This window comes from Mastigoproctus giganteus, chromosome 5 (assembly GCF_048544385.1).
Source record: "Mastigoproctus giganteus isolate SK-2022 chromosome 5, ASM4854438v1, whole genome shotgun sequence".
Lineage (NCBI taxonomy): Eukaryota > Metazoa > Arthropoda > Arachnida > Uropygi > Thelyphonidae > Mastigoproctus > Mastigoproctus giganteus.
Window position 1 is genome coordinate 159,693,320 of NC_143579.1, and position 13,884 is coordinate 159,707,203.

The window sequence follows — 13,884 nt, forward strand, 5'->3', positions numbered from 1 at the left end:
TGGTGAGGAGGTGTTTTGTAGGGTTACTAGTGTACTCTGCGAGTCGGTATATATAATACTTTTTTTAATGGAGCGATGGACAATATTTTCTAGGGCAAGTTTGATGGCGAATAACTCAGCTGTTTAACTGCTGCATTCAGTAGGCAGAGATACAGAGATGGTGTTAAAAGGGAAAACTGCTGCAGCACCTATTCCGCTATCAGATTTTGATCCATCTATGTATATTTTCATGAAATGCGGATAATCCCAAAATTCCAGTTCTGCACAGCTTTTGTCTGTGTGACACCATATCTCTGATGTTGCTCTATGTTTTACGGCGCAACGGCAGCTATATGCCATTATGCGCCAAACAATGGTAGGAGGTAACAGGCTTTATTAAAAGTGAGATACGTGCATTATGTGAAATTTAAGAATTATATTCTGTCATAGCATTTTATCCTTTTTAGGAAAGTAAAAACTGCATCAATATCAGATCTGTCGTCTAATATTTGTTGCAAAGTAGGTGTGATTTGGGCTGCATAGTTTGATAAGAAGGTGGTTTGCCGTACTCCATGATAGAGAGGGCAGTCAACAATGATGTGTTGGACGGTGATTTGAGCATGGCAATTCGGACAAGAAGGCGGATCTGAGGAAGAAAGAAGATAAAGGTGTGGATGTCCTATTCGTAATCTTGCAAGTGTGACTTCTTCTTTTCGGTTCGAGCGGAAACTAGATGGCCAAGACTCGAGTTTCGGTTTAATCAGAAGGAGTTTATTGCCTTCTTGGTTTTGCCAGATGGTTTGCCAGTAATTCATACTTCGCTTCATTATAAGACTTTTATAGTCAGCGAAAGGAATTTTGATAGAGTCATCAATTGGTTGCACAGTAGATTTGGCTGAGTGGTCAACACTCTCATTGCCGGGTATGCCAAAATGGCCAGCGACCCAACAAACTTTTACTACTTTCGTGTTCTTAGCTAGATGAGCCAGGAAGTTTTGAATATTACCATGTAGGTAGTTATGATGCTTTCTTGGTTGCTGTAAAGCGTGAAGGGCACTGAGAGAGTCGGTAAAAATAATACTATGGGTAAACTGATGCAAGTTTATAGTTTCTAGCGCCATTTGTATGGCATATAGTTCAGCAGTAAAGATACTGCATTCTAATGGTAACTGATTAGAGATTATGGATGATGGAAGAACAACAGCAGCACCGACATAGTTGTTGTTGTTGTTGTGTTTTTTTTGGTTCAAGGGCAACTTAGGCCATATTGCACCTCCCAAATCAATTGACTTTACATACGGCAACTACTTATAGAGCAGTTAAAAACGATCATACACTTGAATTTGTTTTAAATAGAGAAATAATTCAGAGAGATTTGCTTCTTTACCTATGATGCTATTGAGAGACAGAGGTTGTTGCAGATCTGAGATGGAACTAAAAGTCATTCGTCGGGCGTTGTTAAACAAGCTACATTCGACAAGTATATGTTTTACTGTAAGTGGCTGCGAGCAGTTTGCACACTGAGGAGGATCATTCCCTGTAAGCAGATAGAGATGTGTGAGGTGCGTGTGACCTATTCAGATTCTGGCTAAGATTGCTTCTTCTTTTCTATTTTTACGAAGGCTAGAAGTCCATAATTCTGGTTCAGATTTTATTTGAAATAGCTTGTTATTTGTTTGCATTTTCCACAGCAGTGTCCATTGTTTCATGCATGTTCTCTGTATTTTGTGTCTGTAATCAGGATATGGGACTAGATCATTTTTTGAGGCTATATTAGAAGGATGCTTTGCAGCATCATCTGCACATTCATTTCCTGGAATACCACTGTGGCCTGGGACCCAAGAAAAGATAACAGTTTGTTTATGCTCATGAAGCTGCATCAGCTTATGTTTTATCAGTTTTAATAAAGGATTGGTAGGAGAAGGAATGCCTTTCAAAGCTAAAATAGCACTTTGTGAATCAGTATATATTATACTTTTATTTATTGACAGCAGTGATATATTTTTCAGAGCAAGCTTAATGGCATGAAGCTCAGCGGTATAACTGCTACATTCGACTGGAAGTGAAAATGAGATAGTTGAATTAGGGAAGACAGCAGCTGCACCCACTTGATTGTCAGACTTTGAACCATCAGTATAGATCTTGGTGAATTCAGGGTACTTTTGTGTATGAGCATAATGTAGTTGTTTGATGTTAATCTTTGCTATTGAACTTTTACCCCATTGATCAAGGTATTCATGAGAAGGAAGTGTAAGAGTAGACCACGGGGGATCTGGATCTTTTGATTCTCTGAGGATATTATCAAATTGGATGTTCCAGCTTTCTGCTAGAATCTGCAGTGTGATACCAGCAGGCTGAATTGTTCTGGGTTTATTTGTATAGTGGGCTTTCCACAGAGGATCATGCAGCAGTGGCCAAACAGGATGAGTAGGCAGGCTTTTAATTTTAGCTGAGTAATTCATCAGTAACATTTTCCTTCTGATGCTAAGTGGAGGTTCGTGAGCTTCAACGTAAAGACTTTGAACCGGTGATGTTCTGTATGCACCTAGGGCTATCCTAAGAGACGAATGTTGGATGGGCGCAAGACGCGCTAAGGTGCTTTCCCTAGCTGAGTCATAAACAGGTGCTCCGTAGTCTAGCCGAGATCTAATTAGGGACTTATACAAGTGGAGGAGGGTATGGCGATCTGCACCCCAAGATGTACTGGAGATTACGCGGAGTATATTCATTTTCCTTGCGCAAGAGGTTCTTAGATATTTTATGTGCTCTTGGAAATTTAATTTCTTATCAAAAATTAACCCTAGGAGACGAATACTGTTCTCGATTGGTGTAGGGTGATTGGCTAAATGCAACTTAGGTTCAGGATGCATTCTGTGCTTTGTGCAGAAATGTATGGCTGTTGATTTGTGGCTTGACAGTCTGTATCCATTTTGCGCCATCCATAATTCAATGTTGTTTATGGATATTTGTAGATGCCTCTCGATATAGTTCATATTCTGGGAATGGCAGGATATGGTAAGGTCATCCGCATAGAGATATGAGTCAACGGTGTTTGGAATGCAGTTTGTAATATTGTTTATTCTTAGTGAGAATAGAGTGGCACTAAGAACAGAGCCCTGTGGGACTCCTTCTTTTTGTATATATGTTTGAGGTAAAACCTGCCGGTACTTAACTTGGAAAGACCTGTGTCGAAGAAAGCTTTGAATAAAATATGGTAAGTGCCCTCTCATATGAATAGAATGGAGATCTCTTAGGATGCCGTATCGCCATGTGGTATCGAAAGCCTTCTCTATATCAAGGCATATCATGACGAGATGTTGATTTCTGATGAATGCATTTCTTATGTTGGATTCGGCTTTGGTCATGAGGTCTAAGGATGATCTATTCTTTTGAAAACCAAACTGATTATTACTGATTATGTTTCGGGATTTAAGATACCATGTGAGACGATGGTGAACCATTTTTTCCAAAGTCTTACTCAAGCAGCTGGTAAGAGAAATTGGTCAATAGTTGTGTGGAATCGAGTGATCTTTTCCAGGTTTCAGTATAGCTATTATATAAGAATGTTGCCAGGAGGTCGGGAATATATGTTCTGAGAATATCCGATTGTAAAGTTTAAGCAATAAAGATAATGATTTCTGATTGAGATGTTGAAGCATTATATAGTAAATTCCGTCAGGGCCAGGAGCACTGTTTCTTGAGGTATACATAGCTTCTTTCAGTTCAGATATTGTTAATGGTTGGTTATAGGGTAAATGGCATGCAGCTTTGAAGTTCAGTTTCCTTTTCTCATTTCCGGCTTTAATTTTTTGGAAAGACTGTTGATATGCGCTTGAGGCAGATAATTCACAGAACACAGTTCCTAAGGCATTGGCAATCTCTTCAGGAGAGGAGATCTCCTTCCCATTCCAGTTAATATTGGAGAAGGTGATACATGATATTCTCCACTTAGCTTTTTTATTTTTTCCCAGATTATTCGGGTATCAGTATCTTTGTTGATTGAGGAGGCGAATTTTACCCATGAATCTTTTTTGGCCTTTCGCCGGATGAAACGAGCTTTGGCTCTCAGTTTCTTGTAGTGAATAAGGTTAGCAGTGGTGGGATATTTGCGGAAGGTATTCCATGCTGAATTTTTTTCCTTTTTCGCTTTATTGCAATCACCATTCCACCAGTGATTGGTATGCCGATGGTTTCTTATTTGAGACTTTGGGATGGCGGCTGTTGCAGCTGTTAGTATCTGCTTTGTAATATATTCGGTGGCAGCGTCAATAGGAAAAGACGTAATGATATCCTCATCAAAAGATACATGATTGGTAAATTTTGTCCAGTTTGCTTTGGAAAATTTCCATTGAGTTTTTGTTTCTGTTTGTTTGAAATGGGTGGTTTGAATGCTACAAATCAGCGGAAAGTGATCGCTGTTTAAAGGATTGTCGTGTACTGTCCACTCTATGGTTGGGAACAGGATTGGAGAGCAGATTGAGAGATCGATAGCAGTGCTTGATCCAGTAGGAAAATGGATGTAGGTGGGTAAACCAGTGTTCAACAGTGTCAGATTCTCTCTATCAAGTAGCATTTCAATAAGTTCGCCACGTCCATCTGAGATCAGCGAACCCCACAATGGATGATGTCCATTAAAATCGCCTAATAGACAGATCGGAGATGGTAATTGAGAATAAGGTTTTCTAGATCCTGAAATGTTCATGGATGGTTTGGCGGAAGATATATCGAGACCACTGTCAATGTGATACCGATAACTATACGTGTAGCAACAGCTTCTAATGGTGTTTTCAAAGGAATGTGCCTGGAAGGGACTCTTGATTCCACAAGCACAGCTACTCCTCCATGAGGGCTGTTAGTTTCAGATCGATCTTTTCTGAAGATGGTGTAACTTTTGACTGAAACGGAGATTTTTGGTGTTAAATTTGTTTCTTGTAAGCACATAGCAGCAGGTTTGAAATGGTGAATTAATTCATAAATATCGTCAATACTGCTGCGAAAACCTCTGCAATTCCAATGTAAGATCTGTTCCATTATTTAGTTCTGTGGGTGGAAGTTGAGTCAGTCTATTTTTTATGGGTGACTTGTTTACCTCTTTCGAGTTTTGATTTTTCTTTTCTTAAAAAATTAGGGCGTTCTGAGTCATTGCTTTCTTCCATATCTCCATTTGCATGTATTTGTTGTTGTTGTTATGAGAATTCTGGCGCAAGGGCTACATAGGCCATATTGCGCCTATCAAAGTAAGTAAGTATACATGTGATAACTGCTCTGGAAGCAATTAGAGTTGGTCATACATTTTAATTTTTTTCAAGTAGGTGAAAAATTCAGAGAGTTTTTGCGTCATTACCTATGATGCTATTGAGTGACAAGGGGTTTGAGATGGAGCTGAAAGTAGACAGTCGGGCAGTGTCGAACAAGCTACATTCAACCAGAATGTGCTTCACTGATAGCGGCTGCAAACAGTGCGTGCACTGAGGAGGATCGTTTCCTGTGAGCAGAAACAGATGAGTAAGGTGAGTGTGGCCAATTCGGGTTCTGGCTAGAAGTACTTCTTCCTTTCTAATTTTACGGAAGCTAGAGGTCCATAATTGTGGTTCAGATTTCAATTGAAACAGTTTATTATCTGTTTGCTTTTTCCACAGAAGAGTCCATTGTTCCATACATATTTCCTGTATTTTATGTTTATAATCAGGATACGGCACAAGATCATTTGATAAGGCTACGTTGGAGGGATGCTTTGGGGCATCATCAGCGCACTCATTTCCAGGAATACCGCTGTGACCTGGGATCCAGGAGAAGACAACAGTGCGATGTTGCTGATGGAGATGTATCAGTTCTTGTCTTATTAGCTTTACCAAAGGATTGCAAGGTGAGGTGTTTGTGAGAGCTAAAAGAGCACTCTTGGAATCTGTGTATACTATACTTTTATTCGTTGAGAGGAGTGAAATATTTTCCAGGGCAAGTTTAATTGCATAGAGTTCAGCAGTATAGCTGCTCCATTCAGCTGGAAGTGGAATAGAAACAGTTGTATTAGGGAAGACGGCAGCTGCACCCACTTTATTGCCCGACTTTGAACCGTCAGTGTAGATCTTAGAGAAGTGGGAATAATTTTCTTCATGGACAAGATGCAATTGTCTGATGTTAAGATCTGCTACAGCACCTTTTCCCCATTTTTCAAAGTAATCATCGTATGAAGGAGTTAAGGTAATCCATGGGGGATCCGGATCTTTTAAATCTCTGATGATATTATGAAAGGAAATATTCCAGCATTCTAATAGGTTCTGTAATCTGATGCCAGCAGGTCGGATTGTTCTGGGTTTGTTTCCATAGTGTGTTCTCCACTGCGGATCATACAGTAATGGCCAAATAGGATGAGTTGGGAAGCTTTTAATTTTAGCCGAGTAGTTTAAGAGTAGCATCTTTCTCCTGATACTGAGTGGAGGTTCGTGAGCCTCAACATACAGACTTTGAACTGGTGATGTTCTGTATGCACCCAGGGCAATCCTAAGGGCAGCATGTTGGATAGGAGCAAGACGAGCCAAAGTACTCTCTCTAGCAGAGTCATAGACAGGCGCTCCATAATCTAGGCGAGATCTAATTAGAGACCTATACACGTGGAGCAGCGTGTACCGGTCTGCTCCCCAGGATGTACTAGAGACGACCCGAAGTATGTTAATTTTCTTAAAGCAGGTGGTTCGTATGTGTTTAATATGCTCCTGAAAATTTAGATTCTTATCAAATTTTAGCCCTAGGACACGAATACTGTTAACGATTGGAAGAGGATGATTGGCCAAGTGTAACTCGGGTTCTGGATGCATTTTGCGCTTGTTGCAGAAATGCATGGCCATAGATTTGTGGGTTGATAGTCTATATCCATTTTGTGTCATCCACAGTTCAATATTATTTATTGATATTTGTAATTGTCTCTCAATATAATTTATAGTCTGAGAATGACAGGACAAGGTAAGATCATCAGCATAAATATATGAGTCAACAGTGTTTGGAATGCTGTTTCTGATATTATTAATTCGTATAGCAAATAGAGTGGCACTGAGGACAGAGCCTTGAGGGACTCCTTCTTCTTGTCTGTATGAGTGAGACAGAGCCTGCCGGTATCGAACTTGGAATGTCCTGTGGCAAAGGAAGTTTTGAATAAAATATGGTAAATGCCCTTTCATATCTATAGAATGGATGTCCTTTAGAATTCCATAACGCCATGTGGTATCGAAAGCTTTTTCTATATCGAGACACACCATGACGAGATGTTCATTCCTGATAAAAGCGTTTCTTATGTTTGATTCAGCCTTTATCATGAGATCTAAGAATGATCTATTCTTCCGAAAGCCGAACTGATTGTTGCTGATTATGTTTCTAGACTCAAGGTACCACGTTAATCGACGGTGCACCATTTTTTCTAAAGTTTTACTTAAGCAGCTGGTTAGAGAGATCGGTCTGTAGTTGTTAGGAATCGAGTGATCTTTTCCTAGCTTAGGGATAGCAATTACATATGAATGTTGCCAGGAGCTAGGAAATGTGTGTTCATAAAATATCCGATTGTAAAATTTTAGCAGAGAGGACAACGATTGCTGATCTAGATTTTTATGCATTACATAGTAAATTCCATCAGGGCCAGGGGCACTATTTCCCGCAACAGTGCCAGGGGCAGTGTTGTGGGAAATATTTATAGATTCTTTCAATTCTGATAGTGTGAGCGGTTGATTATAGGGTAAACGGAGGGTAGTTTTGAAATTTAGTTTGAATTTCTCAGCATCGGCTTTAATTTTTTGGAATGATGGATGATACGCAATGGAGGCGGACAATTCAGAGAACACAGTTCCTAAGGCATTTGCAATATCTTCGGGATTAGAGATCTCCTTCCCATTCCAATTAAAAATAGGTGCAGGTAATGTAAGGTATTTACCATTTAGCTGCCTTATTTTTTCCATATTATTCTGGCTTCAGTGTCTTTATTGATTGATGAAGCAAATTTTATCCAACAGTCCTTTTTAGCCTTTCGCCTGATGTACCGTGCTTTGGCTCTAAGTTTCTTATAATTAATAAGGTTGGCAGTGGTAGGGCATTTTCGGAATGAGTTCCATGCTGCATTCTTTTCTCTTTTCACCTTATTACAATCATCGTTCCACCAGTGATTGGTATGTCTACGATTTCTTAATTGAGACTGTGGGATGGCAATCTTTGCAGCTGATAGTACCTGCATTGTGATATGTTCGGTGACAGTATTGATAGAGGAAGACTCAATGATGTGATCATCAAAAGAGACATGACTTTTATATTTTGTCCAGTCTGCTTTAGAAAATTTCCATTTCATTTGTGTGTCAGTTGTTTTGGAATTCGTGGTTTGAATTCTGCATATTACTGGATAGTGATCACTGTTGAGAGGATTGTCAAGTGTTGTCCATTCGGCACTTGGGAAGTGGATCGGTGAGCAGATTGAGAGGTCTATTGCAGATGATGCTCCAGTAGGAAAATGAATGTAAGTGGGTAAACCTGTGTTCAGTAATGTTAAATTCTGTCTGTCTAGTAGTGTCTCAATGAGTTCTCCGCGTCTGTCTGAGACGGGGGATCCCCATAATGGATGGTGTCCATTAAAATCTCCTAATAGGCAGACTGGTGACGGTAATTGCAACACAAGGTTTTCTAGTTCATGAATCGTACATTGCTGATTGGGAGGGAGATATATTGAGACGATCGTTAAAGAAATGCCAATCATTACACGAGCCGCAACAGCTTCTAAGGCAGTTTGAAGAGGAATTTGTTTACAAGGAACCTTTGAGTCTATGAGTATGGCCACTCCACCATGAGCACTGTTTGTCCTGTCTTGTCGAAAAAGAGTGTAATATTTAACTGACACGGACACTTGTGATGTTAGATTTGTTTCTTGTAGGCATATGCTCACAGGATGATAACGATCAATTAGTTCATATTTGTCATCTATGTTGCTGCGAAAGCCTCTGCAATTCCATTGAACTATGTTGTTCATTGTGTAGGTTTTGAATTAGAAGTTGAATCTGTCTGTTTTTTAATGTTGCTCTGCTTGTGACAGTCAATTTTTATTTTGTCCTTTTTTGAAAAGAATGGACGTGTGTCCATGTCGTCTTCTGCATGCAGGTCTAGAATGGGTTCATTACAAGTATTGTTTTCTGCAATATCCATAGCTGTGTTATCAGATAATTTCTTTCTAACATGAACTGAATTTTCCTTCTGATCTGCAGTAACTGAATCTAATTTAGCAGTAGATGGTATCGAGATCGGGGTATTGTTTGTCCTATCTACTGTTTGGTGTTTTGTTGACTGTGATGCAGGTGATAGCAATGATCGAGCCCATTCAGAAATTGACACTTTTGGTGGGACTGATATATCTGTTTGCGTTGAAACTGTTTGTTGTCTTTTGGATGCTTCAGCATGTGTACGCTTAGGCATGTTTTGTAGTAGGTTCTTTCTGGCTTCAGGGTATGTGACCTTGTTCTCCACTTTGTATTTTTGAATTTTTTTCTCCAGCTTCCATTGCTCACAGGATCTAGAAAAAGCTGAATGGTTGCCTTTGCAGTTTGGACACCGTGATGATTCAGCATTACAATCAGTATGGACATGTTCTTTTGATCCGCAGTTTGAGCAAACTGAATCTCCTCGGCAGACAGTTTGGGAATGCCCAAACTTCTGACACTTGTAGCATCGAATAGGATTGGGGATATATGGACGGATGCGACAGTTTAGGTATCCTGCTTTTACTGATGAAGGAAGGTTCGGTGTAGAAAACGTGAGAATGATGCTACGAGTAGGAACAAATTCTCCATCTTTCTTCACCATGATTCAGCATTACAATCAGTATGGATATGTTCTTTTGATCCGCAGTTTGAGCAGGAAAGGAAAGTTCGGTGTAGAAAACGTGAGAATGATGCTACGAGTAGGAACAAATTCTCCATCTTTCTTCACCATGATTCAGCATTACAATCAGTATGGACATGTTCTTTTGATCCGCAGTTTGAGCAAACTGAATCTCCTCGGCAGACAGTTTGGGAATGCCCAAACTTCTGACACTTGTAGCATCGAATAGGATTGGGGATATATGGACGGATGCTACAGTTTAGGTATCCTGCTTTTACTGATGAAGGAAGGTTCGGTGTAGAAAACGTGAGAATGATGCTACGAGTAGGAACAAATTCTCCATCTTTCTTCACCATTATTCGTCTTGCTTCAGTAACTTTCTGGTCTTGGAGTTCTTGAATAATCTCCTCCTCTTTGACATTCAACAGATCGCATTCGGAAATTACTCCTTTGGAGCTATTCAGGGTAGCATGAGGAGTTACTTTAGCAGGAACTGCACCAAACGATGTAAGTTTCAGAAGGGACTCAGAATGTTTACGATTGGCGGTTTCGACTAATAGGTCGCCAGATTTCAGTCTCCTTACCATTTTTGGTGATCCGGCTACACTTTCTAGACATTTCTGTATTTAAAAAGGAGACAAAGTACCCAAAGACTGATTCGTTAAGGAATGCAGAATTAGGAAAGATGGATATTCCATTTGAGGTACATCTGTTTTCATCCTCTTCCGTGTTTGATAGTCAGAGTCAGTTTGCTGCAAATCCAATGAAGCAGGATTTACAGTCTTGAGAGGTGGAAAATTTTCGGTTTCCATAATTGCTCCTTTTGGCCCCGGAAGGATAACGTTTCCTTCCAGGTTTCCGGCCCCGCCACGGGGAGGCAGGAGCAGTGCCACGAGGTGACCAAGCGGCTGTTAGTTGTGTTAGTGAGAGAAGAAAAAGAAACAGAAAGGTGACTTTTCTTTCTGGGCCTTTGCCTACTGCCTGTAGTGCGAAAGAGCTACTCTAATAGAAAATGATGAAAACGGTATTTAGAACGAAAAAGAATCTATATCTGGCAAAAGCTCTTTAGAAGGATCGCTTTAACGAACGCACTGAAATCGCTTGGCCACGGAAAGCTTGGCACCCGGGGCCCACATGTATTTCAAGCAGATCTTGATTATTTATGTCATCAGTGTCCATGCTTAATGTATGAGATTGCTTTGCCTCAACAGGATCTAATTTCTGTAAATTATTTCTGTGTGTTTGTGTGTGTGTGTTATGGAGGTTTAATGGCCCATAAGCTGCTGAGGCTATAGTGCGCCTATTCATACCTCACGTGATACCTCACCTGAAACACATAAGAATGAAAATAAGAAGATACTCAGCCCTAGTGGCTAGGATTACGAGGAAGGATTGGGGACTGAAAAAACGAACCCTAATGCTATATTATAAGTCAACCTTCATCCCAGCAATAATCTACGCAGCTGCAGTATGGTACACCAAAACATCACTGGTAACCAACAAGAAAATCCTGGATGTGACACATAGGACCATCCTATTGACAACCACACGAGCTTGCCGCACGGTAAGCACACCTGCACTGCAGGTGCTTGCTGGAGTGCTACCCCTGGATTTAGAAGCTGTGAAAGCAGGACTGCTCTACCTGCACTCAAAGGGAGTGGCCGCAAATCATCAGGACTTCACAATCAACCCAGCAAGCAGTCAAAAAACGGAAAGAGCACGGCTACAGACCTACCTCCTTCAGGAGTGGCAACAAAGATGGACAGAGACGACAAAGGGCGAGATCACTCGTAAATTCTTTCCAGAACTGAACAAAATATACCCAAGGCAACCGGGCTGGTTGCCTTGGGTATATTTGACTGACCTCGTTACTCACAGGACATGGATCCTTCAACCAGAAACTGTTCAGCTTCTGCCTCGTCGATGACCCAAATTGCACGTGCGGGGAGGTCGAAAGCTGGGACCACCTGCTTTACGACTGCCCACAATACGAAGACCTCAGATGCATCCTCATCACGAAAATCCATTGCCTCATTTGAGACCCAACGGCTAAAAGACCAGATGAACAACGGTACAAAACATTACACGCCACAATATCCACACACTTTTAAACCTCTGGCCTCTACAGTGTTCTGTATAACACCACAATGTATATTACGCGGAGATGGGGGAAACCCCTGGTGCCGTTAGACCCTGAAAACACTATACACTATACACTATACCTCCCCAAAGGACTTGAACATCACTTCATTGACACGGAAGAGGAGTACCGCGCGCTCTCCCAGTATGCACAGGACCTCTTCACAAGGAGCAGGGTGTTAATTGCCATACACCGAGACTGATAGTACAGTAACAAAAGACAGAGACAACTCCTGGAAAAGAAAACTGTGGAAGAAAAGAAAATGAATGGAAAAGAAAGGAATAAAGAAAAGAAGAAGGGAAAAAGAAGAAGAAGAAAAGAGAATCAACAGGGAAAAAAAAAAAAAAAAAAAAGGACAGGGATTGCCTCATGAGTGTCCCAATCTGAATCAAGTGGACAAGAATAGAGACAACAAACTGCAGCCTAGCTCCCAAAGCCTCACGGCAGCCTGAAGAGGGCAACCCTAGCCCCCTTCACCTTTAAATCCTACTCCCTCGGGGAGACGATTCTCTCGTCGCCCCCCCCTCATTTCTACTCTGGTGGGGCATGGGCATGCCACACTGAAACTTGGGGCTGTCTTTCCTATTGGCTCCATACTTCTGTCTTTCTCCCCCCAGTCTTCAGCCTCCCCCCCCTCTCTATCTTCACACTAGCGAACCCCCACACACCTAAATTTAAATACATCCAAAATATCTTCACCCACGTTCTGGCCCAACTCAAGCGACGTCAACCCCACGATTGACGTTGGTATGTGTATGCACGTTGTGTGTACATATGTGCATGTGTGTATATATGTACTTGTATGCACGCATATATGCATGCAATATAAATACAATAAATTTTTTTTTTTTTTTTTTTTTAGGTCCTAGCCACTGAAACCTTAGGAAATTAGGTGGCAGGACCTGCCAGAGTAACTTAAGCCTAATGGGTTCCTGGTCTGCCTCCACGGGGCAAAGGTGGGGCAACGTTGGGCCTCAGCAGGGGTCCAGCGGCTAAACGACCAGATGAACAACGGTACACGGCACTACACATAAACAATATCCACACACTTTTAAATCTCTGGCATTTCCAGTGAACTGGTACACCCACAATGAAAACTACGCGGAGATGGGGGAAACCCCTGGTGCCGTCTGACACTAAACACACCTTACACCTTACCTTACACCTAGTGCCCCTATTCATATTTCCTATGTCCTCTTCAAGTAACTGCTAAAAACAAATTTTTGTTGTAATAACTTGATTTTTGTTACAGTGATCTTTCAGAATTTATGATATAGTCCAATTTTTTTCAGGAAAGAGAAAAATTCATTGATATTTGCTTCCTCGCCAATAATGTCATTTAGCGTCATCGGTTCTCGCAGATTTCTCAGGGAAGACACGACGGATGTTCTGTCTTGTTGATACTGTGGGCAGTCAATTAGAATATGTTTCACTGATAACTGTGTTAAACAGTGTGAACACTGAGGAGGATCCTCTCCTGTGAGTAGATGGAGGTGAGTGAGATACTTATGTCCTATTCGTGCCCTTGCAAGTACCACTTCTTCTCTTCGCACTGTTTTGGTACTAGTGTGCCAAAGCTTTGGGTGCTGTTTCAACTGATAGAGTTTATTATTGGTTTGGGAGTGCCACAGATCTTTCCACTGCGCGAGACATGCTGTTTGTATGATGCGATTGTAGTCAGAGGCTGGAACATGGACGGAGGTTAAATCAAAAGTTGATGGATTTTTAGCAGTTTTGTCAGCGAGTTCGTTCCCCTTTATCCCCGAATGTGCTGGGATCCAGCAAAAGGTCACTGATTGATGACGTTCTTCTATTTGCAATAGGAGACTTCTGATTTGATCTAACACAGGGTGAACCTTGTAGGAGTTGTTGTTGTTGTTGTTTGGTTTTTAGGAGCATTAGCAACTAAGGCCATATTGCTC

At 41.1% G+C, this 13,884-nt stretch overlaps 1 protein-coding gene across 1 annotated transcript; it reads right to left on the minus strand.

Moving 5' to 3' along the window:
* Window positions 1–413: 413 nt before the first annotated feature.
* Window positions 414–1,100, minus strand: LOC150085795 (uncharacterized). Its single transcript, XM_090374694.1, has one exon. It carries the CDS (start codon window positions 1,098–1,100, stop codon window positions 414–416), a length of 687 nt encoding a protein of 228 aa, XP_090230820.1.
* Between the last annotated feature and the right edge of the window lie 12,784 nt (window positions 1,101–13,884).